At 49.2% G+C, this 26148-nt stretch overlaps 1 protein-coding gene across 1 annotated transcript in view; it reads left to right on the forward strand.

Moving 5' to 3' along the window:
- drp2 (dystrophin related protein 2) overlaps positions 1-26148 on the forward strand; it is a 178459-nt gene that overhangs the window by 110154 nt on the left and 42157 nt on the right. The window contains exons 8-12 of the mRNA XM_042303053.1: positions 7774-7852; positions 8926-8986; positions 16964-17025; positions 17732-17806; positions 23603-23807. Coding sequence (XP_042158987.1) covers positions 7774-7852; positions 8926-8986; positions 16964-17025; positions 17732-17806; positions 23603-23807 — 482 coding nt within the window. The remainder of the gene's footprint in view (positions 1-7773; positions 7853-8925; positions 8987-16963; positions 17026-17731; positions 17807-23602; positions 23808-26148) is intronic.

Raw genomic sequence — 26148 nt, forward strand, 5'->3', positions numbered from 1 at the left:
TACTCTTTCTCCCCTGCTCCCTGTATGTTACTCTTTCTCCCCTGCTCCTGTATGTTACTCTTTCTCCCCTGCTCCCTGTATGTTACCTTTCTCCCCTTCTACCCTTTCTCCCCTGCTCCTGTATGTTACTCTTTCTCCCCTGCTCCCTGTGTGTTGCTTTTTCTCCCCTGCTCCCTGTATGTTACTCTTTCTCCCCTACTTTTCTCCCCTGTATGTTACTCTTTCTCCCCTGCTCCCTGTATGTTACTCTTTCTCCCCCCCTGCTCCCTGTATGTTACTCTTTCTCCCCTGCTCCCTGTATGTTACTCTTTCTCCCCTGCTCCCTGTATGTTACTCTTTCTCCCCCCCTGCTTTTCTCCCCTGTATGTTACTCTTTCTCCCCTGCTCCCTGTATGTTACCCTTTCTCCCCTGCTCCTTGTGTGTTGCTTTTTCTCCCCTGCTCCCTGTATGTTACCCTTTCTCCCCTGCTCCCTGTATGTTACTCTTTCTCCCCTGCTCCTTGTGTGTTGCTTTTTCTCCCCTGCTCCCTGTATGTTACTCTTTCTCCCCTGCTCCCTGTATGTTACTCTTTCTCCCCTGCTCCCTGTATGTTACTCTTTCTCCCCTGCTTCCTGTATGTTACTCTTTCTCCCCTGCTCCCTGTATGTTACTCTTTCTCCCCTGCTCCCTGTATGTTACTCTTTCTCCCCTGCTCCTGTATGTTACTCTTTCTCCCCTGCTCCTGTATGTTACTCTTTCTCCCCTGCTCCCTCTTTCTCTTTTCTCCCCTGCTCCCTGTATGTTACTCTTTCTCCCCTGCTCCCTGTATGTTACTCTTTCTCCCCTGCTCCTGTATGTTACTCTTTCTCCCCTCCTGTATGTTACTCTTTCTCCCCTGCTCCCTGTATGTTACTCTTTTCTTCTCCCTGTATGTTACTCTTTCTCCCCTGCTCCTGTATGTTACCCTTTCTCCCCTGCTCCCTGTATGTTACTCTTTCTCCCCTGCTCCTTGTGTGTTGCTTTTTCTCCCCTGCTCCCTGTATGTTACCCTTTCTCCCCTGCTCCCTGTATGTTACTCTTTCTCCCCTGCTCCTTGTGTGTTGCTTTTTCTCCCCTGCTCCCTGTATGTTACTTTTTCTCCCCTGCTCCCTGTATGTTACTCTTTCTCCCCTGCTCCCTGTATGTTACTCTTTCTCCTCTGTTCCCTGTGTTGCTCTTTCTCCTTTGTTCCCTGTGTTGCTCTTTCTCCCCTGCTCCCTGTATGTTACTCTTTCTCCCCTGCTCCTTGTGTGTTGCTTTTTCTCCCCTGCTCCCTGTATGTTACTTTTTCTCCCCTGCTCCCTGTATGTTACTCTTTCTCCCCTGCTCCTGTATGTTACTCTTTCTCCCCTGCTCCCTGTATGTTACTCTTTCTCCCCTGCTCCCTGTATGTTACTCTTTCTCCCCTGCTCCCTGTATGTTACTCTTTCTCCCCCCTGCTCCTTGTGTGTTGCTTTTTCTCCCCTGCTCCCTGTATGTTACTCTTTCTCCCCTGCTCCCTGTATGTTACTCTTTCTCCCCTGCTCCCTGTATGTTACTCTTTCTCCCCTGCTCCTGTATGTTACTCTTTCTCCCCTGCTCCCTGTATGTTACTCTTTCTCCCCTGCTCCTGTATGTTACTCTTTCTCCCCTGCTCCCTGTATGTTACTCTTTCTCCCCTGCTCCCTGTATGTTACTCTTTCTCCCCTGCTCCCTGTATGTTACTCTTTCTCCCCTGCTCCCTGTGTGTTACTCTTTCTCCCCTGCTCCCTGTGTGTTACTCTTTCTCCCCTGCTCCCTGTGTGTTACTCTTTCTCCCCTGCTCCTGTGTGTTGCTCTTTCTCCCCTGCTCCCTGTGTGTTACTCTTTCTCCCCTGCTCCTGTGTGTTGCTCTTTCTCCCCTGCTCCTTGTGTGTTACTCTTTCTCCCCTGTGTGTTACTCTTTCTCTCCTTGTGTGTTGCTCTTTCTCCCCTGCTCCTGTATGTTACCCTGTCTCCCCTGCTCCTTGTGTGTTACTCTTTCTCCCCTGCTCCTGTGTGTTACTCTTTCTCCCCTGCTCCCTGTGTGTTGCTCTTTCTCCCCTGCTCCCTGTGTGTTACTCTTTCTCCCCTGCTCCTTGTGTGTTGCTCTTTCTCCCCTGCTCCTTGTGTGTTGCTCTTTCTCCCCTGCTCCTTGTGTGTTACTCTTTCTCCCCTGCTCCTTGTGTGTTACTCTTTCTCCCCCCCTGCTCCTTGTGTGTTACTCTTTCTCCCCTGCTCCTTGTGTGTTACTCTTTCTCCCCTGCTCCTTGTGTGTTGCTCTTTCTCCCCTGCTCCTTGTGTGTTACTCTTTCTCCCCTGCTCCTTGTGTGTTGCTCTTTCTCCCCTGCTCCTTGTGTGTTGCTCTTTCTCCCCTGCTCCTTGTGTGTTACTCTTTCTCCCCTGCTCCTTGTGTGTTACTCTTTCTCCCCTGCTCCTTGTGTGTTGCTCTTTCTCCCCTGCTCCTGTATGTTACTCTTTCTCCCCTGCTCTCTGTATGTTACTCTTTCTCCCCTGCTCCCTGTATGTTACTCTTTCTCCCCTGCTCCTTGTGTGTTGCTCTTTCTCCCCTGCTCCCTGTATGTTACTCTTTCTCCCCTGCTCCCTGTATGTTACTCTTTCTCCCCTGCTCCCTGTATGTTACTCTTTCTCCCCTGCTCCCTGTATGTTACTCTTTCTCCCCTGCTCCTTGTGTGTTACTCTTTCTCCCCTGCTCCTGTATGTTACTCTTTCTCCCCTGCTCCCTGTATGTTACTCTTTCTCCCCTGCTCCCTGTATGTTACTCTTTCTCCCCTGCTCCCTGTATGTTACTCTTTCTCCCCTGCTCCTTGTGTGTTACTCTTTCTCCCCTGCTCCCTGTATGTTACTCTTTCTCCCCTGCTCCCTGTATGTTACTCTTTCTCCCCTGCTCCCTGTATGTTACTCTTTCTCCCCTGCTCCCTGTATGTTACTCTTTCTCCCCTGCTCCCTGTGTGTTACTCTTTCTCCCCTGCTCCTTGTGTGTTGCTCTTTTCTTGCTCTGTCTCTCTTGTCCTTTCTTTTACTGTCTCTCTCAATTCAATAATTCTATTCAGTGATTAGTCTGTCTTCCGTTGCCAAAGTAAGAACACAGAAACCTATTGAACGCCGCCCCCCTCTCTCTCCCTCGCGCTCTCCTCTTCCCCTCATTCTCCTGTTGAATAATGTGATGCTAAATCCCTGTCATTTGAATAACATCATATGTTGCTGCTGCTCTCTCTGCTGTGACACAGACGTAATGCATTTTTTCTTTAAGGCTGATACTCTAATATTTTTGGTCTTGAATAATTTAGTAATTCCCGCTGCAAACCTCCGTTAGCCTAGTAGTCTAGCGGTAGTGGAGATAGATGGTAGTACGCTGCAGAGTTGGCACCGACATCTCCTTGCAGCATTCCAACTGCTCCAAATTAGTCTGAAGCAATCTGCGTAGGCTTGAGTGCATCCTGCCTTATTCATTTGGGCGAGCCAGTGTGCACAGCCGTGTGTATGTTGAGCAATGGCAATGTTTTCCTCTCCATAATGGTAACTTCTCATCTCAGCTCGTTGGGCTTGCTTGTCCTTGAAGTGCCTCGGGATAACTGTGTCTTGTTCTATCTCACTCTCTTTCTCAGTGTGATTGGCAGGGCCAGCTCCAGGCATAAGTGACATAAGTGGCCGCTTAGCGCCCCCAGCACTAAGGGGCCCCCGACCCAAAAAACGATAAATATATTTATATATATACTACTGGTCAAAAGTTTTAGAACACCCACTCGTTAAAGAGTTTTTCTTGATTTTTACTAGTGAAGACATCAAAAAGCACATATGGAATCATGTAGTAACCAAAAAAGTGTTAAACAAATCAAATAGCCACCCTTTGCCTTAATGACAGCTTTTAACACTCTTGGCATTCTCTCAACCAGCTTCACCTGGAATGCTTATCCAACAGTCTTGAAGGAGTTCCCACATATGCTGAGCACTTGTCGGCTGCTTTTCCTTCACGCTGCGGTCCGACTCATCCCAAACCATCTCAATGGGGTCGGGGGAGGTTGGAAGCCAGGTCATTTGATGCAGCACTCCATCACTCTCCTTCTTGGTAAAATAGCCCTTACACAGCCTGGAGGTGTGCTGGGTCAGTGTCCTTTTGAAATACAAATGATAGTCCCACTAAGCTCAAACCAGATGGGATGGCGTATCTCTGCAGAATGCTGTGGTAGCCATGCTGGTTAAGAGTGCCTTGAATTCTAAATAAATCACAGACAGTGTCACCAGCAAAGCACACCAACACCATAACTCCTCCTACTCCATGTGTTACAGTGGGAACCACACATGCGGAGATAATCCATTCACGCACACTGCGTCTCACAAAGACACAGTGGTTGGAACCAAAAAATCTCCAATTTGGACTCCAGAACAAAGGACACATTTTCACCTGGTTAATGTCCATTGCTCATGTGTCTTGGCCCAAGCAAGTCTCTTCTTATTGGTGCCCTTTAGTAGTGGTTTGTATGCAGCAATTCTACAATGAAAGCCTGATTCACACAGTCTCCTCTGAACAGTTGATGTTGAGATGTGTCTGTTACTTGAACACTGTGAAGCATTTATTTGGGCTGAAATTTCTGAGACTGGTAACTCTATCTTATCCTCTGCAGCAGAGATAACTCTGGGTCTTCCTTTCCTGTGGCGGTCCTCATGAGAGCCAGTTTCATCATAGCACTTGATGGTTTTTGAAACTGCACTTGAAGAAACTTTCAAAGTTCTTGACATTTTCCATATTGACTGACCTTCATGTCTTAAAGTAATGATGGACTGTCGTTTCTCTTAGCTTATTTGAGCTGTTCCTGCCATAATATGGATTTGGTCTTTTACCAAACAGTGCTTGTTGGCTGCTTTTGACTGGAATTGTACAATACAAAAGTATGTGGACACCCCTTCAAATGAGTGGATTCGGCTATTTCAGCCACACCCATTGCTGATAGGTGTATAAAAAGAGTACACAGCCATCCAATCTCCTTACTGAAGAGCTCAGTGACTTTCAACGTGGCTTCGTTGCAACAAGTCAATTCCTCAAATTCCAGCCCTGCTAGAGCTGCCCCGGGTCAACTGTAAGTGCTGTTATTGTGAAGTGGAGACGTCTAGGAGCAACAACGGCTCAGCCGCAAAGTGGAAGGCCACACAAGCTCACAGAATGGGACTGCTGAGTGCTGAAGCGCATAAAAATTGTCTGTCCTCGGTTGCAACACTCATTACCAAGTTCCAAACTGCCTCTGGAAGCAACGTCAGCACAAGAACTGTTCATCTGGAGCCTCATGAAATGGGTTTCCATGGCCGAGCAGCCCCACACAAGCCTAAGATCTCCATGTGCAATGCCAAGCGTCGGCTGTAGTAGTATAAAGCTCGCCGCCATTGGATTCTGGAGCAGTGGAAATGGGTTCTCTGGAGTGATGGATCACGCTTCACCATCTGGCAGTCTGACGGACGAATCTTGGCTTGGCGGATGCCTGGAGAACGCTACCTGCCCGAATGCAGAGTGCCAACGGTAAAGTTTGGTGGACGAGGAATAATGGTCTGTGGCTATTTTTCATGGTTCAGGCTCCTTAGTTCCAATGAAGGGAAAACTAAACGCTACAGAATACAATGACATTCTAGATGATTCTGTGCTTCCAACTTTGTGGTAACAGTTTGGGGAAGGCCCTTTCCTGTTTCGACATGAGAATGCCCCTGTGCACAAAGCGAGGTCCATAAATGGTTTGTCGAGATCTGTGTGGAAGAACTTGACTGGCCTGCACAGAGCCCTGACCTCAACCCCGTCGAACACCTTTGGTATGAATTGCAACGCCGACTGCAAGCCAGTCCTAATCGCCCAACATCAGCGCCCAACCTCACTAATGCTCTTGTTGCTGAATGGAAGCAAGTCCCCGCAGCAATGTTCCAACATCTAGTAGTGGAAAGCCTTCCCAGAAGAGTGGAGGCTGTTATAGCAGCAAAGGGAGGACCAACACCATATTAATCCCCATTAATTTGGAGATGTTCGACGAGCAGGTGTCCACATACTTTTGGTCATGTGGTGTATATATATATATATACACTGAGTGTACAAAACATTAGAAACACCTGCTCTTTCCATGACATAGACTGACCAGGTGAATCCAGGTGAAAGCTGTGATCCCTTATTTATGTCACCTTCAAACAGTGTCGATGAAGTGGAGGAGACGGGTTAAAGAAGGATTTTTAAGCCTTGAGACAATTCAGACATGGATTATGTCTGTGTGCCATTCAGAGGATGAATGGGCAAGACAAAATATTAAAGTGCCTTTGAACGGGATATGGTAGGTAGCAGGTGCTCGGCGCAAAGGTTTGAGTGTGTCAAGAACTGCAACGCTGCCGGGTTTTTCACGCTCAACAGTTTCCCGCGTGTATCAAGAATGGTCCAAACACCCAAAGGACATCCAGTGAACTTGACACAACTGAGGGAAGCATTGGAGTCAACATGGGCCAGCATCCCTGTGGAACGTTTTCGATATCTTGTAGAGTCCATGCCTGATGAATTCATGCTGTTCTGATGTCAAAAGGGGGGTGCAAGTCAATATTAGCAAGGTGATCCTAATGTTTTGTACACTCAGTGTATATACACATTTTTTTAGGAATTCAGTCTGGGTCTCGACTTACTGTTGAGAGTTAGAATAGTAGAATACACACAGTGCAATGTTTTTTATTTGGCTGTGCAGTAGTTTTTGTCTTGTTATGTCAGTCACTGACAGTCACTCAATTAGCATGTCAGCTAACAATTTTTAGATTGGTAAATTAGTCTAGCCAGCAATCTATATTTGTAGTAATCACGCAGGGCAGGTATCCAGGGGTCCCCTATTGATTCTGTTAGTCACTCTCACTCCGATATCATTAACATGGTAAGTCTTGGCAAAATGTGTAGAATTGTAGCTTTAATACATACATTTTTCTCTTTGCCAACAAGAGGGCCACTAAAATGTTTTACCCACGAGGTAGGGGAGCCCCCGAACCAATTCTCGCTTAGGGCCCCAAAAGGCCAGGGCCGGCCTTGGTGAGTGGATTTAGCGCCCTTTGTTTGTGGAGCTGTTTCGACTTCCTCTGACAATGATTTACATGCTGAATCGAATACCTTGTAAATAAACCAGGATTAGTCCTCAACAAATCCCTTTTGGGACAGCCACATCGACAAAAACACACCGTACAGAGACAATGAATGGCACACCTTATTTTCATGAACTCAAATCCCTCTCGCTTGTTGACACACACCCCCACACCTCTATTCCGATACACAGCTTACTGTGAAATGACTGTCCTCATTTAAAAAGAGCCTAACAGATCGGAGTGGATTCAGTGTCATCTTTCCCTACTCAATGCTCTTCAAAGGGCTGTGGCAAGGTGGCAGGGGAGGTGTGGCAATGTTTACATTTTTCCCATAGCCCTATCTAACTGCCAAACGAAGGATGAGGAGAGGAGGGAGGGAGGGAGATGTCTGTGTGTGTTTGTAGCGGGTGTGAGATGAGATAAAGACGGTTCCGTTATTCTCTTTGATTCTTTTGATCAAATGTAATTGAATTTTGCCCGTGCTGTGTTTGCGTGTGTGTTTGTGTGCGTGTGTGTGTATAATGTAAATGTGTGTGTGTTTGTGTGCGTGTGTGTGTATAATGTAAATGTGTGTGTGTTTGTGTGTATAATTCAATGTAATGTAAATGTGTGTATGTGTGTGTAATGTCATGTAAATGTATGTCTCCTCGCAGGGCTCCATTGAAGAGCGTCTGAAGCAGCTGCAGGATGCCCATAGAGACTTTGGTCCTGGATCCCAGCACTTCCTCTCCAGTAAAGGCTCCTCCACATTCATTAGAAGCTGGTGCCGGGTGCTGTGATGCTCTGTGCCACACGGTGCTATGCCTGTATAGTGGCTGGGGGCAGGATGGGGGTGGGATGTTGAAAATGCAGATGGGGGTTGTAGGGGGAGGGGATTAGAACATGGTTGGTCACAGTGTGAGGCTGTGTGTGTGACTGTGTTGTCTGGGTCATGTGACGAGGGGGCAGGCTTTGTACCTTGAGCTCCCACTGAGTCACAGCAGCAGTATTGTGTGTCTGTGCTCAGTCACGTGTGTGTGTGTGTGTGTGTGTGTGTGTGTGTGTGTGTGTGTGTGCGTGTGTGTGTGTGTGTGTGTGTGTGTGTGTGTGTGTGTGTGTGTGTGTGTGTGTGTGTGTGTGTGTGTGTGTGTGTGCGTGTGTGTGTGTGTGTGTGTGTGTGCGTGCTGCTCTGTGATGGTGGTGGTAGTAAAAGGGAACCCCTACTGTCCTCGATTCCCCCCCATCCAGCTCTGCTGTGTCAGCACTGTCATGCTTCTGGGGCTGATCTCTTTATCCCTGCCAGGAATGTGTGTGTGTGTGTAGCTGCCTCACTGTGTTCATTGTGACGGTGTCCTTGTGTGTGTGTCTCCCTTAACTTCCCAGCCATTCCAGTCTAGCCTATTCCATTCCCAGCCTGCTTACCCCTGTAGTTTACTGCTAAAATGCTACATTGAATGGGTCTTGTCAATATTCCTCCTCCGTCTCCCATATATCCCATTAGCCTTTGCAAACAACCTAATCCTCTCTGAGACTGGACACAAAAGGCTGCTTTTCCCTTCATTCAACTGTAGCTCACCTGTTATGTGACGCAGCTCTCCCTCTGTGGTGCCTGAATGTTCACAGACGGTCTGGGTTGATGCAGGTCATGCCCTAAATGGCACCCTTTTCCCATATTTAGTGCACTATACCCATAGGGCCCTGGTCAAAAGTTGTCCACTAAATAGGGAATAGGGTGCCATTTGGGACATGAACATGGTCAGTGGTTATGTGCAAATGGCTTTTCATGCTTGATGTGCCTCAGCAATTGATTTCCCCCTCACTTTCAGGTTCAGTGCAGATACCCTGGGAACGCGCCATATCTCCAAACAAAGTGCCCTACTACATCAAGTAAGTCCAACTGCGTGTGTGTGTGTGTGTGTGTGGGGGGTCTGTGTGTGTGTAGTACATTAAGTCCAACTGGGGGACATGAGTGCAGACAGTCCAAAAGTGTGTGGAGAAAAAAGGTCTTTAGGTCGTTGTTGAGAAAAGACATTCACTTTGCTTGAGATGGCAGTATTGAGTTACCTGGAGAGAACGCATTCATACTAAGGTATCCCTCTGAGAACAGTATTGAGTTACCTGGAGAGAACACATTCATACTAAGGTATCCCTCTGAGAACAGTATTGAGTTACCTGGAGAGAACGCATTCATACTAAGGTATCCCTCGGAGAACAGTATTGAGTTACCTGGAGAGAACGCATTCATACTAAGGTATCCCTCGGAGAACAGTATTGAGTTACCTGGAGAGAACACATTCATACTAAGGTATCCCCCTGAGAACAGTATTGAGTTACCCGGAGAGAACGCATTCATACTAAGGTATCCCTCGGAGAACAGTATTGAGTTACCTGGAGAGAACGCATTCATACTAAGGTATCCCTCGGAGAACAGTATTGAGTTACCTGGAAGGCCATAAAGATTCATACTAAGGTATCCTTTGGAGAACGGCCTGTTACCTGGAGAGAAGGCATTCATACTAAGGTATCCTCGGAGAACAGTATTGAGTTACCTGAAGAACAGCATTCATACTAAGGTATCCTCGGAGAACAGTATTGAGTTACCTGGAGAGAACACATTCATACTAAGGTATCCCCCTGAGAACAGTATTGAGTTACCTGGAAAGAGAACACATTCATACTAAGGTATCCCTCGGAGAACAATGAGTTACCTGGAGAGAACACATTCATACTAAGGTATCCCTCTGAGAACAGTATTGAGTTACCTGGAGAGAACGCATTCATACTAAGGTATCCCTCGGAGAACAGTATTGAGTTACCTGGAGAGAACGCATTCAGAATTCGGCTTGTCACCAAAAGCACTCACAAACTTCTACAGATGCACAATCGAGAGCATCCTGGCGGGCTGTATCACCGCCTGGTACGGCAACTGCTCCGCCCTCAACCGTACACTGGCTATCCAGAGGGTAGTGAGGTCTGCACAACGCATCACTTGGGGCAAATTACTGCCCTCCAGGACACCTACACCACCCGATGTTACAGGAAGGCCATAAAGATCATCAAGGACATCAACCATGAGCCACTGCCTGTTCACCGCTATCATCCAGATTTGCGAGGTCAGTACAGGTGCATCAAAGCTGGGACAGTATTGAGACTGAAAAACAGCTTCTATCTCAAGGCCATCAGACTGTTAAACAGCCACCACTAACATTGAGTGGCTGCTCATACACTGACACTGACACTGACTCAACTCCAGCCACTTTAATAATGGGAATTGATGGGAAATGATGTAAATATATCACTGAGAGCCACTTTAAACAATGCTATCCCCTTATAAATGTTAGTTACCCTACATTATTCATCTCATATGCATACAGTATATACTGTTACTCTATATCATCGACTGCATCCTTATGTAATACATGTATCACTATTGCCACTTTAACTATGCCACTTTGTTTACATACTCATCTCATATGTATATACTGTACCTGGAGAGAACCATCTACTGTATCTTGCCTATGCTGCTCTGTACCATCACTCATTCATTACCTTATGTACATATTCTTTATCCCCTTACACTGTGTATAAGACAGTAGTTTTGGAATTGTTAGTTAGATTACTTGTTGGTTATTACTGCATTGTCGGAACTAGAAGCACAAGCATTTCGCTACACTCGCATTAACATCTGCTAACCATGTGTATGTGACAAATAAAATTTGATTTGATTTGATTTGATTTCATACTAAGGTATCCCTCGGAGAACAGTATTGAGTTACCTGGAGAGAACACATTCATACTAAGGTATCCCTCGGAGAACAGTATTGAGTTACCTGGAGAGAACACATTCATACTAAGGTATCCCTCGGAGAACAGTATTGAGTTACCTGGAGAGAACGCATTCATACTAAGGTATCCCTCGGAGAACAGTATTGAGTTACCTGGAGAGAACGCATTCATACTAAGGTATCCCTCGGAGAACAGTATTGAGTTACCTGGAGAGAACGCATTCATACTAAGGTATCCCTCGGAGAACAGTGTTGAGTTACCTGGAGAGAACGCATTCATACTAAGGTATCCCTCTGAGAACAGTGTTGAGTTAAGCCCCTTCCCCGACCTCTTATTTATTCATCAAACCTCCATCCTCCCTGGTTGGGCTGTGTTTATCTTTCAGCTCTGAGGTGTGTGTGTGGGGGGTTGTCGGTGTGTGTGCATCCATCCATACACGTGTGCGCACATGTGTACTGTGTGTGTGTGTGTGTGTGTGTGTGTGTGTGTGTGTGTGTGTGTGTGTGTGTGTGTGTGTGTGTGTGTGTGTGTGTGTGTGTGCGCGCGCGCGCCTTGTACGCGTGAGTGTGTTTTGTCAGCGTATCTCTTTTACAAATGAGTTTATTTATTTTCTTAATCACTGCTGTTAGCCCTGGTGGGCCCCGTTTGGCCTCTCTGCTGCCCCGTTTGCCACCCCCCAGCCCCAGTAGCCCCCACTCCCTGTGCTGCCTGATAATTCCTTATGGGCTGTGTAATTATGCCACTGGAGGGGAATATCTGATGGGCCCTCTGTCAGGCACCTAATCGATTCCAACAGTCTCACACAGGTAATAACGAGCGCTGGTGGTGAAGTGGCCCCGGGGTCCTGGCAAGCTTCCTGCTTCGGGGCTCGCTCACTGTGCTCGTCATTTATTTATTGGCTATCTTTTTCTCCCCTATATATTTTCCTTTTCCTGCGCTGCGCTGCTCCATGTAGCAGTTGCTGGCAGGGATTTGGGTTGAGTGCTCAGATAGGTTGTCTGTTTAATGAAGTGTAGCGACAGTAGCAGCTCTCTGTGTGAAGCCTCTTACATTGGTTGCCGTAGCTCCGTCAGAGCAGTAGGGTGAAGCAGTAGTAGCAGCTGGTACACAGTGAAGGGTGAGGAGTGACCGTAGTGGAACATAGGTCCTACTGCCTTGTTGTTGCTGTGTGTCGGAGCTTTGCAGGTTCATAAACTCGTAATTAGAAACAACTCTGTCTACTTTCTCCCTTGTTACACTGTACCTGTCTCTCTATTCCTCCTCCTCTCTACACTATCCTCTGCTCCCCCCCCTCTCTCTAAATTCTTCTTCTTTCTCCCTTGTTACACTGTACCTGTCTCTCTATTCCTCCTCCTCTCTACACTATCCTCTGCTCCCCCCACCCTCTCTCTAAATTCTTCTTCTTTCTCCCTTGTTACACTGTACCTGTCTCTCTATTCCTCCTCCTCTCTACACTATCCTCTGCTCCCCCCCCCCTCTCTCTAAATTCTTCTTCTTTCTCCCTTGTTACACTGTACCTGTCTCTCTATTCCTCCTCCTCTCTACACTATCCTCTGCTCCTCCCCCCTCTCTCTAAATTCTTCTTCTTTCTCCTTGTTACACTGTACCTGTCTCTCTATTCCTCCTCCTCTCTACACTATCCTCTGCTCCCCTCTCTCTAAATTCTTCTTCTTTCTCCCTTGTTACACTGTACCTGTCTCTCTATTCCTCCTCCTCTCTACACTATCCTCTGCTCCCCCCTCTCTCTAAATTCTTCTTCTTTCTCCTTGTTACACTGTACCTGTCTCTCTATTCCTCCTCCCCCCCTCTCTACACTATCCTCTGCTACACTGTACCTGTCCCCCCCTCCTCTCTAAATTCTTCTTCTTTCTCCTTGTTACACTGTACCTGTCTCTCTATTCCTCCTCCTCTCTACACTATCCTCTGCTCCCCCCCCTCTCTAAATTCTTCTTCTTTCTTTCCCTTGTTACACTGTACCTGTCTCTCTATTCCTCCTCCTCTCTACACTATCCTCTGCTCCCCCCCCCTCTCTCTAAATTCTTCTTCTTTCTCCTTGTTACACTGTACCTGTCTCTCTATTCCTCCTCCTCTCTACACTATCCTCTGCTCCCCCCCCCCCTCTCTCTAAATTCTTCTTCTTTCTCCCTTGTTACACTGTACCTGTCTCTCTATTCCTCCTCCTCTCTACACTATCCTCTGCTCCCCCCCCACCCTCTCTCTAAATTCTTCTTCTTCTTTCTCCTTGTTACACTGTACCTGTCTCTCTATTCCTCCTCCTCTCTACACTATCCTCTGCTCCCCCCCCTCTCTCTAAATTCTTCTTCTTTCTCCCTTGTTACACTGTACCTGTCTCTCTATTCCTCCTCCTCTCTACACTATCCTCTGTTACACTGTACCCCCCTCCCCTCTCTAACTATTCTTCTTCTTCTTCTTTCTCCTTGTTACACTGTACCTGTCTCTCTATTCCTCCTCCTCTCTACACTATCCTCTGCTCCCCCTCTCTCTAAATTCTTCTTCTTTCTCCTTGTTACACTGTACCTGTCTCTCTATTCCTCCTCCTCTCTACACTATCCTCTGCTCCCCCCCCCTCTCTCTAAATTCTTCTTCTTTCTCCTTGTTACACTGTACCTGTCTCTCTATTCCTCCTCCTCTCTACACTATCCTCTGCTCCCCCCCCTCTCTCTAATTCTTCTTCTTTCTCCCTTGTTACACTGTACCTGTCTCTATTCCTCCTCTTCTTCTTTCTCCCTTGTTACACTGTACCTGTCTCTCTATTCCTCCTCCTCTCTACACTATCCTCTGCTCCCCCCCTCTCTCTAAATTCTTCTTCTTTCTCCTTGTTACACTGTACCTGTCTCTCTATTCCTCCTCCTCTCTACACTATCCTCTGCTCCCCCTCTCTCTAAATTCTTCTTCTTTCTCCTTGTTACACTGTACCTGTCTCTCTATTCCTCCTCCTCTCTACACTATCCTCTGCTCCCCCCTCTCTCTAAATTCTTCTTCTTTCTCCTTGTTACACTGTACCTGTCTCTCTATTCCTCCTCCTCTCTACACTATCCTCTGCTCCCCCTCTCTCTAAATTCTTCTTCTTTCTCCCTTGTTACACTGTACCTGTCTCTCTATTCCTCCTCCTCTCTACACTATCCTCTGCTCCCCCTCTCTCTAAATTCTTCTTCTTTCTCCTTGTTACACTGTACCTGTCTCTCTATTCCTCCTCCTCTCTCTACACTATCCTCTGCTCCCCCCTCTCTCTAAATTCTTCTTCTTTCTCCTTGTTACACTGTACCTGTCTCTCTATTCCTCCTCCTCTCTACACTATCCTCTGCTCCCCCTCTCTCTAAATTCTTCTTCTTTCTCCCTTGTTACACTGTACCTGTCTCTCTATTCCTCCTCCTCTCTACACTATCCTCTAAATTCTTCTTCTTTTCCCTTGTTACACCCTGTCTCTCTATTCTAAATCCTCTCTTCTTCTTTCTCCTTGTTACACTGTACCTGTCTCTCTATTCCTCCTCCTCTCTACACTATCCTCTGCCCCCCTCTCTCTAAATTCTTCTTCTTTCTCCTTGTTACACTGTACCTGTCTCTCTATTCCTCCTCCTCTCTACACTATCCTCTGCTCCCCCCCCCCTCTCTCTAAATTCTTCTTCTTTCTCCCTTGTTACACTGTACCTGTCTCTCTATTCCTCCTCCTCTCTACACTATCCTCTGCTCCCCCCCCCTCTCTCTAAATTCTTCTTCTTTCTCCTTGTTACACTGTACCTGTCTCTCTATTCCTCCTCCTCTCTACACTATCCTCTGCTCCCCCCCCCTCTCTCTAAATTCTTCTTCTTTCTCCCTTGTTACACTGTACCTGTCTCTCTATTCCTCCTCCCTCCTCTACACTATCCTCTGCTCCCCCCCTCTCTCTAAATTCTTCTTCTTTCTCCTTGTTACACTGTACCTGTCTCTCTATTCCTCCTCCTCTCTACACTATCCTCTGCTCCCCCCCCTCTCTCTAAATTCTTCTTCTTTCTCCTTGTTACACTGTACCTGTCTCTCTATTCCTCCTCCTCTCTACACTATCCTCTGCTCCCCCTCTCTCTAAATTCTTCTTCTTTCTCCTTGTTACACTGTACCTGTCTCTCTATTCCTCCTCCTCTCTACACTATCCTCTGTTACACTGTACCTGTCTCTCTATTCCCCCCTCTCTCTAAATTCTTCTTCTTTCTCCTTGTTACACTGTACCTGTCTCTCTATTCCTCCTCCTCTCTACACTATCCTCTGCTCCCCCCCTCTCTCTAAATTCTTCTTCTTTCTCCTTGTTACACTGTACCTGTCTCTCTATTCCTCCTCCTCTCTACACTATCCTCTGCTCCCCCTCTCTCTAAATTCTTCTTCTTTCTCCTTGTTACACTGTACCTGTCTCTCTATTCCTCCTCCTCTCTACACTATCCTCTGCTCCCCCCCCCCTCTCTAAATTCTTCTTCTTTCTCCTTGTTACACTGTACCTGTCTCTCTATTCCTCCTCCTCTCTACACTATCCTCTGCTCCCCCCTCTCTAAATTCTTCTTCTTTCTCCTTGTTACACTGTACCTGTCTCTCTATTCCTCCTCCTCTCTACACTATCCTCTGCTGCCCCCCCTCTCTCTAAATTCTTCTTCTTTTTCTCCTTGTTACACTGTACCTGTCTCTCTATTCCTCCTCCTCTCTACACTATCCTCTGTCTCTCTATTCCTCCTCCTCTCTACACTCCTCCCCCCCCCTCTCTAAATTCTTCTTCTTTCTCCTTGTTACACTGTACCTGTCTCTCTATTCCTCCTCCCTCTCTACACTATCCTCTGCTCCCCCCCCTCTCTCTAAATTCTTCTTCTTTCTCCTTGTTACACTGTACCTGTCTCTCTATTCCTCCTCCTCTCTACACTATCCTCTGCTCCCCCCCCTCTCTAAATTCTTCTTCTTTCTCCTTGTTACACTGTACCTGTCTCTCTATTCCTCCTCCTCTCTACACTATCCTCTGCTCCCCCCTCTCTCTAAATTCTTCTTCTTTCTCCTTGTTACACTGTACCTGTCTCTCTATTCCTCCTCCTCTCTACACTATCCTCTGCTCCCCCCTCTCTCTAAATTCTTCTTCTTTCTCCTTGTTACACTGTACCTGTCTCTCTATTCCTCCTCCTCTCTACACTACACTATCCTCTGCTCTGCCCCCCTCTCTCTAAATTCTTCTTCTTTCTCCTTGTTACACACCTGTATCCTCTGCTCCCCCTCTCTCTAAATTCTTCTTCTTTCTCCCTTGTTACATTCCTCCTCCTCTCTACACTATCCTCTGCTCCCCCCCTCTCTCTAAATTCTTCTTCTTTCTCCTTGTTACACTGTACCTGTCTCTCTATTCCTCCTCCTCTCTACACTATCCTCTGCTCCTCCCCCACCCTCTCTCTAAATTCTTCTTCTTTCTCTTTGCTCTGTGTTTCTTTTTCCTCTTCTCTAACTACTTTACGTTCCTCCTGTAACTCTGTCCTCCTTTGCTCTCCACCTCTCCTCCTCCCCTCTCCCCTCTCCCCCTCTCCTCTCTCTCTCCTCCTCTCTCCTCTCCCCTCCCCTCTCTCCCTCTCCCCACTCTCCTCTCTCCTCTCCCCTCTCTCCCTCCCCTCTCCCCTCTCCCTCCCTCTCTCCTCTCCACCTCTCTCCTCTCTCCCCTCCCCCTCCCTCTCCCCCTCTCTCCTCCTCTCTCTCTCTCCTCTCTCCTCTCTCCTCTCCCTCTCTCTCCTCTCCCTCTCCCTCTCTCCCTCTCCCCTCCTCCTCCTCTCCCCCCTCTCCCTCTCCCCTCTCCCCCTCCTCTCTCCCCTCTCTCCTCTCCACCTCTCTCCTCTCTCCTCTCCCTCTCCCTCTCCCCTCTCTCCCTCTCCCCTCTCTCTCCTCCCCCTCCCTCCCCTCTCCCTCTCTCCTCCTCTCTCCCTCTCCCTCTCCTCTCTCCTCTCCCTCTCCTCTCCCTCCCCCCCTCTCCCCCTCTCCCTCTCCCCTCTCCCCTCTCCCTCTCCTCTCCCTCTCCCCTCTCCCCTCTCCCCTCTCCCCTCTCCCCTCTCCCTTCCTCAACTCCCTCAGCCATCAGGGCCAGACGACATGCTGGGATCATCCAAAAATGACGGAGCTGTACCAGGCACTGGGTAAGATAGAGACAATTAAAGAGTTCCCCTCTCTGAGCTTTTTCCACTTAGGCCCTCACCGGCCATCTCCACAGGGGCCTCGCCACCGTCACCCCGTACCTCATTAAGGCCCTGTATTTCAGACACCCCCGAGATGGACGACACTGTGTCGGCTCTGTGATTAGCTATTTCCTGCATTTAAATTAATTGTGATTAAATGGCATCGGATTCCTTTTATTAATGGGATCTGACAGGGGGGTTGTCCACACACACACATGCACACACAGACACACACACACACAGACACACACACACACACGTTGAGATGCTATCAGGGATGGAGGGAGCGGAATTATGTAGCAACATGGCCCCTGCTAATGACTCACTGATGGACTGATAAATGTGGGGAGAATGAGGGCAGACGAGGGGTGGTCTGTCTCATCTGGAGGAAGACAGTAGGAGGGGAGAAGGATGGAGAGAGAGAGACAGAGAGACAGAGAGAGAGAGAGAGAGAGAGAGAGAGAGAGAGAGAGAGAGGTGAGCAAGAGAGAGGGGACGGAAGAGTAGAAGGGGGTAGAAAGGGGTTTGTTTTCTCTCTTGTCCTCATCCTCTGATCTTCTCTTTTTCATTTTTCCCTCCCTCCCTCCCTCCCTCCCTCCCTCCCTCCCTCCCTCCCTCCCTCCCTCCCTCCCTCCCTCCCTCCCTCCCTCCCTCCCTCCCTCATTAGCGGATCTAAACAACATCAAGTTCTCAGCATACCGGACGGCCATGAAGCTGCGGCGGGTGCAGAAGGCTCTGAGATGTACGTATTGTGTTTTCAAACCTCATTCATTGGGTGAGAAAGCTGGAGCTCCAGAGCAGTGTGTGTAGGCTATTATTCCAGCCCGGCTATAGCACACCTAATTCAGCCAGAAAAACTATGACATTTTAGACCATGATTAGTGAAATCAGGAGTTGCCCATTCCCTTCCTTAACTTCTAGGGTGTATCTGCCACCAAGGTTACCACTACCAATCGAAGTCATTGATTAGCCTAGCGCTAACTAGCTAGCTACAACTCCTCATCCAACCAGCTACAACCCTTTCTATCCATCGTTAGGTCTAAATCACTGTCATACATGCTAATTAAACTCATTAATTGGCCCAGTTAAGTTACATGAGGAGAGGTAATTAGCCAAGGCCATGTGGATGAGTGAGGCATAAACGTGTGTGTGTGTCTTCCAGGACCAAGCGTAGTAGCCTTATCTTCCACTTTCCAGACATCCCCCTCTCCTCCTCTCCTCCATCCCTCCCTCCTTCCCTGGCTCCACCTGACCCTGAGTCAGCCCTGCGGCCATGCTTCGCCATGGTTGGCCGCTCACATCCTTTTCCACACTCTCTCCATTCACACTCTCTCTCTCCGTTGTCCATCCCTCCACCCCTCTCTCCACCCCAACCCTCTCTCTCCGTTGTCCATCCCTCCACCCTCTCTCCACCCCAACCCCTCTCTCCGTTGTCCATCCCTCCACCCCTCTCTCCACCCCAACCCTCTCTCTCCGTTGTCCATCCCTCCACCCCCTCTCCACCCCAACCCTCTCTCTCCGTTGTCCATCCCTCCACCCCTCTCTCCACCCCAACCCTCTCTCTCCGACACGGGAAATGGCCTGCGAAAGCACAGCATAAATGGACCGCTGAAAACGATACCCTCCTATTGCTTTCTCTCTCTCCCCCCTCTCTCTCTCTATATATATATATATATATATATTATTATTTTTTTCTCTCTAGCCTGCCTCATCATGTGCTGGTCTGCTAGTTCGTGTCGTTAGGAGAATTAATTGCCAGGCTGCCATAATAACTACTGAGTTTCTCTCTCCCTCCCTCCCTCCCTCCCTCCCTCCCTCCCTCCCTCCCTCCCTCCCTCCCTCCCTCCCTCCCTCCCTCCCTCCCTCCCTCTTGGTAAGGATGATTGAGGAAGGCTCACAAAGGCACATCTAAAATGTATTCTAGTGTCTCCTCTCCTCTCCCAACCCTAACCCACTCCAGCCATGTCCTCTCCTCTCTTCTCCCAACCCTAACCCACTCCAGCCATGTCCTCTCCTCTCCTCTCCCAACCCCAACCCACTCCAGCCATGTCCTCTCCTCTCCCAACCCTAACCAACTCCAGCCATGTCCTCTCCTCTCCCAACCCCAACCCACTCCAGCCATGTCCTCACCTCTCCCAACCCTAACCCACTTCAGCCATGTCCTCTCCTCTCCCAACCCTAACCCACTTCAGCCATGTCCTCTCCTCTCCCTCCCCCTAACCCACTCCAGCCATGTCCTCTCCTCTCCCAACCCTAACCCACTCCAGTCATGTCCTCTCCTCTCCTCTCCTCTCCCAACCCTAACCCACTCCAGCCATGTCCTCTACTCTACTCTCCCAACCCTAACCCACTCCAGTCATGTCCTCTCCTCTCCTCTCCTCTCTCTCCCAACCCTAACCCACTTCAGCCATGTCCTCTCCTCTCCCAACCCTAACCCACTATAGCCACGTCCTCTCCTCTCCCAACCCTAACCCACTATAGCCATGTCCTCTCCTATCCCAACCCTAACCCACTATAGCTATGTCCTCTCCTCTCCCAACCCTAACCCACTATAGCTATGTCCTCTCCTCTCCTAACCCTAACCCACTATAGCCATGTCCTCCTCCTCTCCTCTCCTAACCCTAACCCACTATAGCCATGTCCTCTCCTCTCCCAACCCTAACCCACTATAGCTATGTCCTCTCCTCTCCCAACCCTAACCCACTCCAGCCATGTCCTCACCTCTCCTGTCCTCTCCTCTCCTCTCCCAACCCTAACCCACTCCAGTCATGTCCTCTCCTCTCCCAACCCTAACCCACTATAGCCATGTCCTCTCCTATCCCAACCCTAACCCACTATAGCTATGTCCTCTCCTCTCCTAACCCTAACCCACTATAGCCATGTCCTCTCCTCTCCCAACCCTAACCCACTATAGCTATGTCCTCTCCTCTCCTAACCCTAACCCACTATAGCCATGTCCTCTCCTCTCCCAACCCTAACCCACTATAGCTATGTCCTCTCCTCTCCCAACCCTAACCCACTCCAGCCATGTCCTCACCTCTCCTGTCCTCTCCTCTCCCAACCCTAACCCACTCCAGCCATGTCCTCACCTCTCCTGTCCTCTCCTCTCCCAACCCTAACCCACTCCAGTCATGTCCTCTCTTCTCCTCTCCCAACCCTAACCCACTCTAGCTATGTCCTCTCCTCTCCCAACCCTAACCCACTCCAGCCATGTCCTCTCCTCTCCCAACCCTAACCCACTCCAGCCATGTCCTCTCCTCTCCCAAACCTAACCCACTCCAGCCATGTCCTCTCCTCTCCCAACCCTAACCCACTCCAGCCATGTCGTCTCCTCTCCTCTCCCAACCCTAACCCACTCCAGCCATGTCCTCTCCTCTCCCAACCCTAACCCACTCCAGCCATGTCCTCTCCTCTCCTCTCCCAACCCTAACCCACTCCAGCCATGTCCTCTCCTCTCCCAACCCCAACCCACTCCAGCCATGTCTTCTCCTCTCCCAACCCCAACCCACTCCAGCCATGTCCTCTCCTCTCCCAACCCTAACCCACTCCAGCCATGTCCTCTCCTCTCCTCTCCTAACCCTAACCCACTATAGCCATGTCCTCTCCTCTCCCAAACCCTAACCCACTATAGCTATGTCCTCTCTCCTCTCCCAACCCTAACCCACTCCAGCCATGTCCTCTAACCCCTCTCCTGTCCTCTCCTCTCTCTCCTCTCCCAACCCTAACCCACTCCAGTCATGTCCTCTCCTCTCCCAACCCTAACCCACTATAGCTATGTCCTCTCCTCTCCCAACCCTAACCCACTCCAGCCATGTCCTCTCCTCTCCCAACCCTAACCCACTCCAGCCATGTCCTCTCCTCTCCCAACTCTAACCCACTCTAGCTATGTCCTCTCCTCTCCCAACCCTAACCCACTCCAGCCATGTCCTCTCCTCTCCCAACCCTAACCCACTCCAGCCATGTCCTCTCCTCTCACAACCCTATCCCACTCCAGCCATGTCCTCTCCTCTCCCAACCCTAACCCACTCCAGCCATGTCCTCTCCTCTCCCAACCCTAACCCACTCCAGCCATGTCCTCTCCTCTCCCAACCCTAACCCACTCCAGCCATGTCCTCTCCTCTCACAACCCTAACCCACTCCAGCCATGTCCTCTCCTCTCCCAACCCTAACCCACTCCAGCCATGTCCTCTCCTCTCCTCTCCCAACCCTAACCCACTCCAGCCATGTCCTCTCCTCTCCCAACCCTAACCCACTCCAGCCATGTCCTCTCCTCTCCCAACCCTAAACCACTCCAGCCATGTCCTCTCCTATCCTCTCCCAACCCTAACCCACTATAGCTATGTCCTCTCCTCTCCTAACCCTAACCCACTATAGCCATGTCCTCTCCTCTCCCAAACCTAACCCACTATAGCTATGTCCTCTCCTCTCCCAACCCTAACCCACTCCAGCCATGTCCTCACCTCTCCTGTCCTCTCCTCTCCCAACCCTAACCCACTCCAGTCATGTCCTCTCCTCTCCCAACCCTAACCCACTATAGCTATGTCCTCTCCTCTCCCAACCCTAACCCACTCCAGTCATGTCCTCTCCTCTCCCAACCCTAACCCACTATAGCCATGTCCTCTCCTATCCCAACCCTAACCCACTATAGCTATGTCCTCTCCTCTCCCAACCCTAACCCACTCCAGCCATGTCCTCACCTCTCCTGTCCTCTCCTCTCCCAACCCTAACCCACTCCAGTCATGTCCTCTCCTCTCCCAAACCTAACCCACTATAGCTATGTCCTCTCCTCTCCCAACCCTAACCCACTCCAGCCATGTCCTCACCTCTCCTGTCCTCTCCTCTCCCAACCCTAACCCACTCCAGTCATGTCCTCTCCTCTCCCAACCCTAACCCACTATAGCTATGTCCTCTCCTCTCCCAACCCTAACCCACTCCAGCCATGTCCTCTCCTCTCCCAACCCTAACCCACTCCAGCCATGTCCTCTCCTCTCCCAACCCTAACCCACTCTAGCTATGTCCTCTCCTCTCCCAACCCTAACCCACTCCAGCCATGTCCTCTCCTCTCCCAACCCTAACCCACTCCAGCCATGTCCTCTCCTCTCACAACCCTAACCCACTCCAGCCATGTCCTCTCCTCTCCCAACCCTAACCCACTCCAGCCATGTCCTCTCCTCTCCTCTCCCAACCCTAACCCACTCCAGTCATGTCCTCTCCTCTCCCAACCCTAACCCACTATAGCCATGTCCTCTCCTATCCCAACCCTAACCCACTATAGCTATGTCCTCTCCTCTCCCAACCCTAACCCACTCCAGCCATGTCCTCTCCTCTCCCTCTCCTCTCCCAACCCTAACCCACTCCAGCTATGTCCTCTCCTCTCCCAACCCTAACCCACTCCAGCCATGTCCTCTCCTCTCCTCTCCCAACCCTAACCCACTCCAGTCATGTCCTCTCCTCTCCCAACCCTAACCCACTATAGCCATGTCCTCTCCTATCCCAACCCTAACCCACTATAGCTATGTCCTCTCCTCTCCCAACCCTAACCCACTCCAGCCATGTCCTTACCTCTCCTGTCCTCTCCTCTCCCAACCCTAACCCACTCCAGTCATGTCCTCTCCTCTCCCAACCTAACCCTAACCCACTATAGCTATGTCCTCTCCTCTCCCAACCCTAACCCACTCCAGCCATGTCCTCTCCTCTCCCAACCCTAACCCACTCCAGCCATGTCCTCTCCTCTCCCAACCCTAACCCACTCTAGCTATGTCCTCTCCTCTCCCAACCCTAACCCACTCCAGCCATGTCCTCTCCTCTCCCAACCCTAACCCACTCCAGCCATGTCCTCTCCTCTCCCAACCCTAACCCACTCCAGCCATGTCCTCTCCTCTCCCAACCCTAACCCACTCCAGCCATATCCTCTCCTCCTCCCAACCCTAACCCACTCCAGCCATGTCCTCTCCTCTCCCAACCCTAACCCACTATAGCTATGTCCTCTCCTATCCCAACCCTAACCCACTCCAGCCATGTCCTCTCCTCTCCCAACCCTAACCCACTCCAGCCATGTCCTCTCCTCTCCTCTCCCAATCCTAACCCACTCCAGTCATGTCCTCTCCTCTCCTCTCCCAACCCTAACCCACTATAGCCATGTCCTCTCCTCTCCCAACCCTAACCCACTCCAGCCATGTCCTCTCCTCTGCCACCCTTTTATCTCCCTGTTCAATTCCACCTGTCATTAAAGGACACACTTTTATCTCCAGTCCTCTGCCCAGCCTGGGATGGCCATTCAAATTAGTTTAGAGGAACAAAATCACATTTGGATTGACGCTCTCACAATCTGCCAGCACTTAAGTGGGAGAAAAGTTGAATAAGTGTTCTCTCCTTCACTCTGCTGTCCCTGGTGGTCTGTCTGTCTGTGTGTGTGTGTGTGTGTGTGTGTGTGTGTGTGTGTGTGTGTGTGTGTGTGTGTGTGTGTGTGTGTGTGTGTGTGTGTGTGTGTGTGTGTGTGTGTGTGTGTGTGCACGTGTGTGTGTGTGCACCCATCCAGTGGACCTGCTGACGCTGGTGAGTGTGGTGGACGTGTTCAGGGAGCAGGATCTGCAGCATGGGGAACATGTGATGGATGTGGTGGAGATGATTCATGCCCTGACTGGCCTGTATGAGAGACTGGAGGAGGAGAGAAGGGCCATCGTGGTCAACATCCCTCTCTCTGTCGACATGTGCCTCAACTGGCTGCTCAATGTCTACGACAGGTACTACTGACAACTGACCTTCAACCTTGACCCTTGACCCTGAACCTTACAGGACATCAACCAGACCAGGGCATGTGTTGTAACTGGCTGCTCAGTGCGACAATGTCTGACAGGTACTTGATCTTATATTACCTTTAAGGGGTTGGAAATAGAAAATAAACACTAATTAGCCAGTAAGATGAAGATTACTCCCGCGTACAACACATCTACTTTCGGCAAGGTTATTTAGCCGGGTGTCAGTCAAGAACCTATTTCATGACCTTGAGTTATGCATTAATTTGTGTTCAGATATGCAGTTTATTCTTCATCTAATTTGCGACTGTTCATTCCACTTGTGTTGTTACCTACTTGTCAGTGGCACTTTGAGCTACTATGTTCTAATGAACCAAATAACTCTGTTTTTGTCACCTCTTTTTCATATGCAGCACTCTTCTATGTGTGACACAGTTAGCGTTACTGCTAATATAACCTCGCACACATCCTTGGTCAAATTCACCCTTTTCCCACAATCAAGGTCCATCACTCTCTGCTAGTCCAATGCTGTGATTGGCCGCCTCTCAGCGTGGCGTCTCATTGGTGAAGTACGCTCTGTGCCTGGGAGGCTGTGTCGTGAGTAGGATCACAGAGAGGCTGTAGCTCAATCAAGCGGGCAGGTGTCCAATCAGGGCCACTGAGACCCAGCAGAAAGCCTCCTCTGTTTGATTCTGATTGCCCTGACCCCATCTCTCTCTGCCAACTGCCAAGCCCTCCGCAGACAATCTGAGAGGCACAATTCCTGGCGAATATAAAAAACAGCCCAATTTTTTTCTAAATACTATACATTTGTTTTGCAGCCCTTAACTACCTGCTTCTAATGAGTGGAAATCAGCATTTTACCCTTTACATGCATTCCCTGTAATTGCTTTTTTGTTTTCCGATAAACACAGGAGCATGCAGTGGGATCTGTCTGTCTGTGTGTGTGTGTGTGTGTGTGTGTGTGTGTGTGTGTGTGTGTGTGTGTGTGTGTGTGTGTGTGTGTGTGTGTGTGTGTGTGTGTGTGTGTGTGTGTGTGTGTGTGTGTGTGTGAGTTGTAATCATCATGAGGTCTACCCACAGACTGAGTGTTGTGTTCTCAGTATTACTAAAGAGAAAAGCTGATTTTTTTCCCCAGTCTTTTCTCTGGTAATTTTGGAGAGTGGGTGGGTCAGAGTGATTTTGATTCAGGAGAAATGTGTGTGTAGGTCTCCCCTGCCCCCTAGGTCTCCCCTGCCTCCCCTAGGTCTCCCCTGCCTCCCCTAGGTCTCCCCTGCCTCCCCCTAGGTCTTCCCCTGCCTCCGCTTGTCTCCCCTATGTCTCCCCTGCCTTCCCCTAGGTCTCCCCTGCCTCCCTCTAGGTCTCCCCTGCCTCCCCCTAGGTCTCCCCTGCCTCCCCCTAGGTCTCTCCCTGCCTCCCCTAGATCTCCCCTGCCTCCCCCTAGGTCTCTCCCTGCCTCCCCCTAGGTCTCCCCTGCCTTCCCCTAGATCTGACTGTAATAATCTTGCATTGACTCTAATAATATCACACAGACTCTAATGGTCTCACACTGACTCTAATTATCTCGCATTGTCTCTAATAATCTCACACTGACTCTAATGTTTTCACACTGACTCTAATGTTTTCACACTGACTCTGTTTTCACACTGACCATAATGTTCTCACACTGACTAATGTTTTCTCACTGACTCTAATGTTCCCACACAGTCTCTAATGTTCTCACACTGACTCTAATGTTCTCACACTGACCATAATGTTCTCACACTGACCATAATGTTCTCACACTGACTCTAATGTTCTCACACTGACTCTAATGATCTCACATTGTCTCTAATAATCTCACACTGACTCTCATGTTCCCACACAGTCTCTAATGTTCTCACACTGACCATAATGTTCTCACACTGACTAATGTTTTCACACTGACTCTAATGTTCTCACACTGACTCTAATAAACTCGCATTGTCTCTAATAATCTCACACTGACTCTAATGGTCTCACACTGACTCTAATGTTATCACACTGACTCTAATGTTCCCACAAAGTCTCTAATGTTCTCACACTGACCATAATGTTCTCACACTGACTCTAATGTTTTCTCACTGACTCTAATGTTCTCACACTGACTCTAATGATCTCACATTGTCTCTAATAATCTCACACGGACTCTAATGTTCTCACACTGACTCTAATGTTATCACACTGACTCTAATGTTCCCACAAAGTCTCTAATGTTCTCACACTGACCATAATGTTCTCACACTGACTCTAATGTTCTCACACTGACTCTAATGTTCTCACACTGACTCTAATAATCTCACATTGTCTC

This window comes from Oncorhynchus tshawytscha, linkage group LG21 (assembly GCF_018296145.1).
Source record: "Oncorhynchus tshawytscha isolate Ot180627B linkage group LG21, Otsh_v2.0, whole genome shotgun sequence".
NCBI lineage: Eukaryota > Metazoa > Chordata > Actinopteri > Salmoniformes > Salmonidae > Oncorhynchus > Oncorhynchus tshawytscha.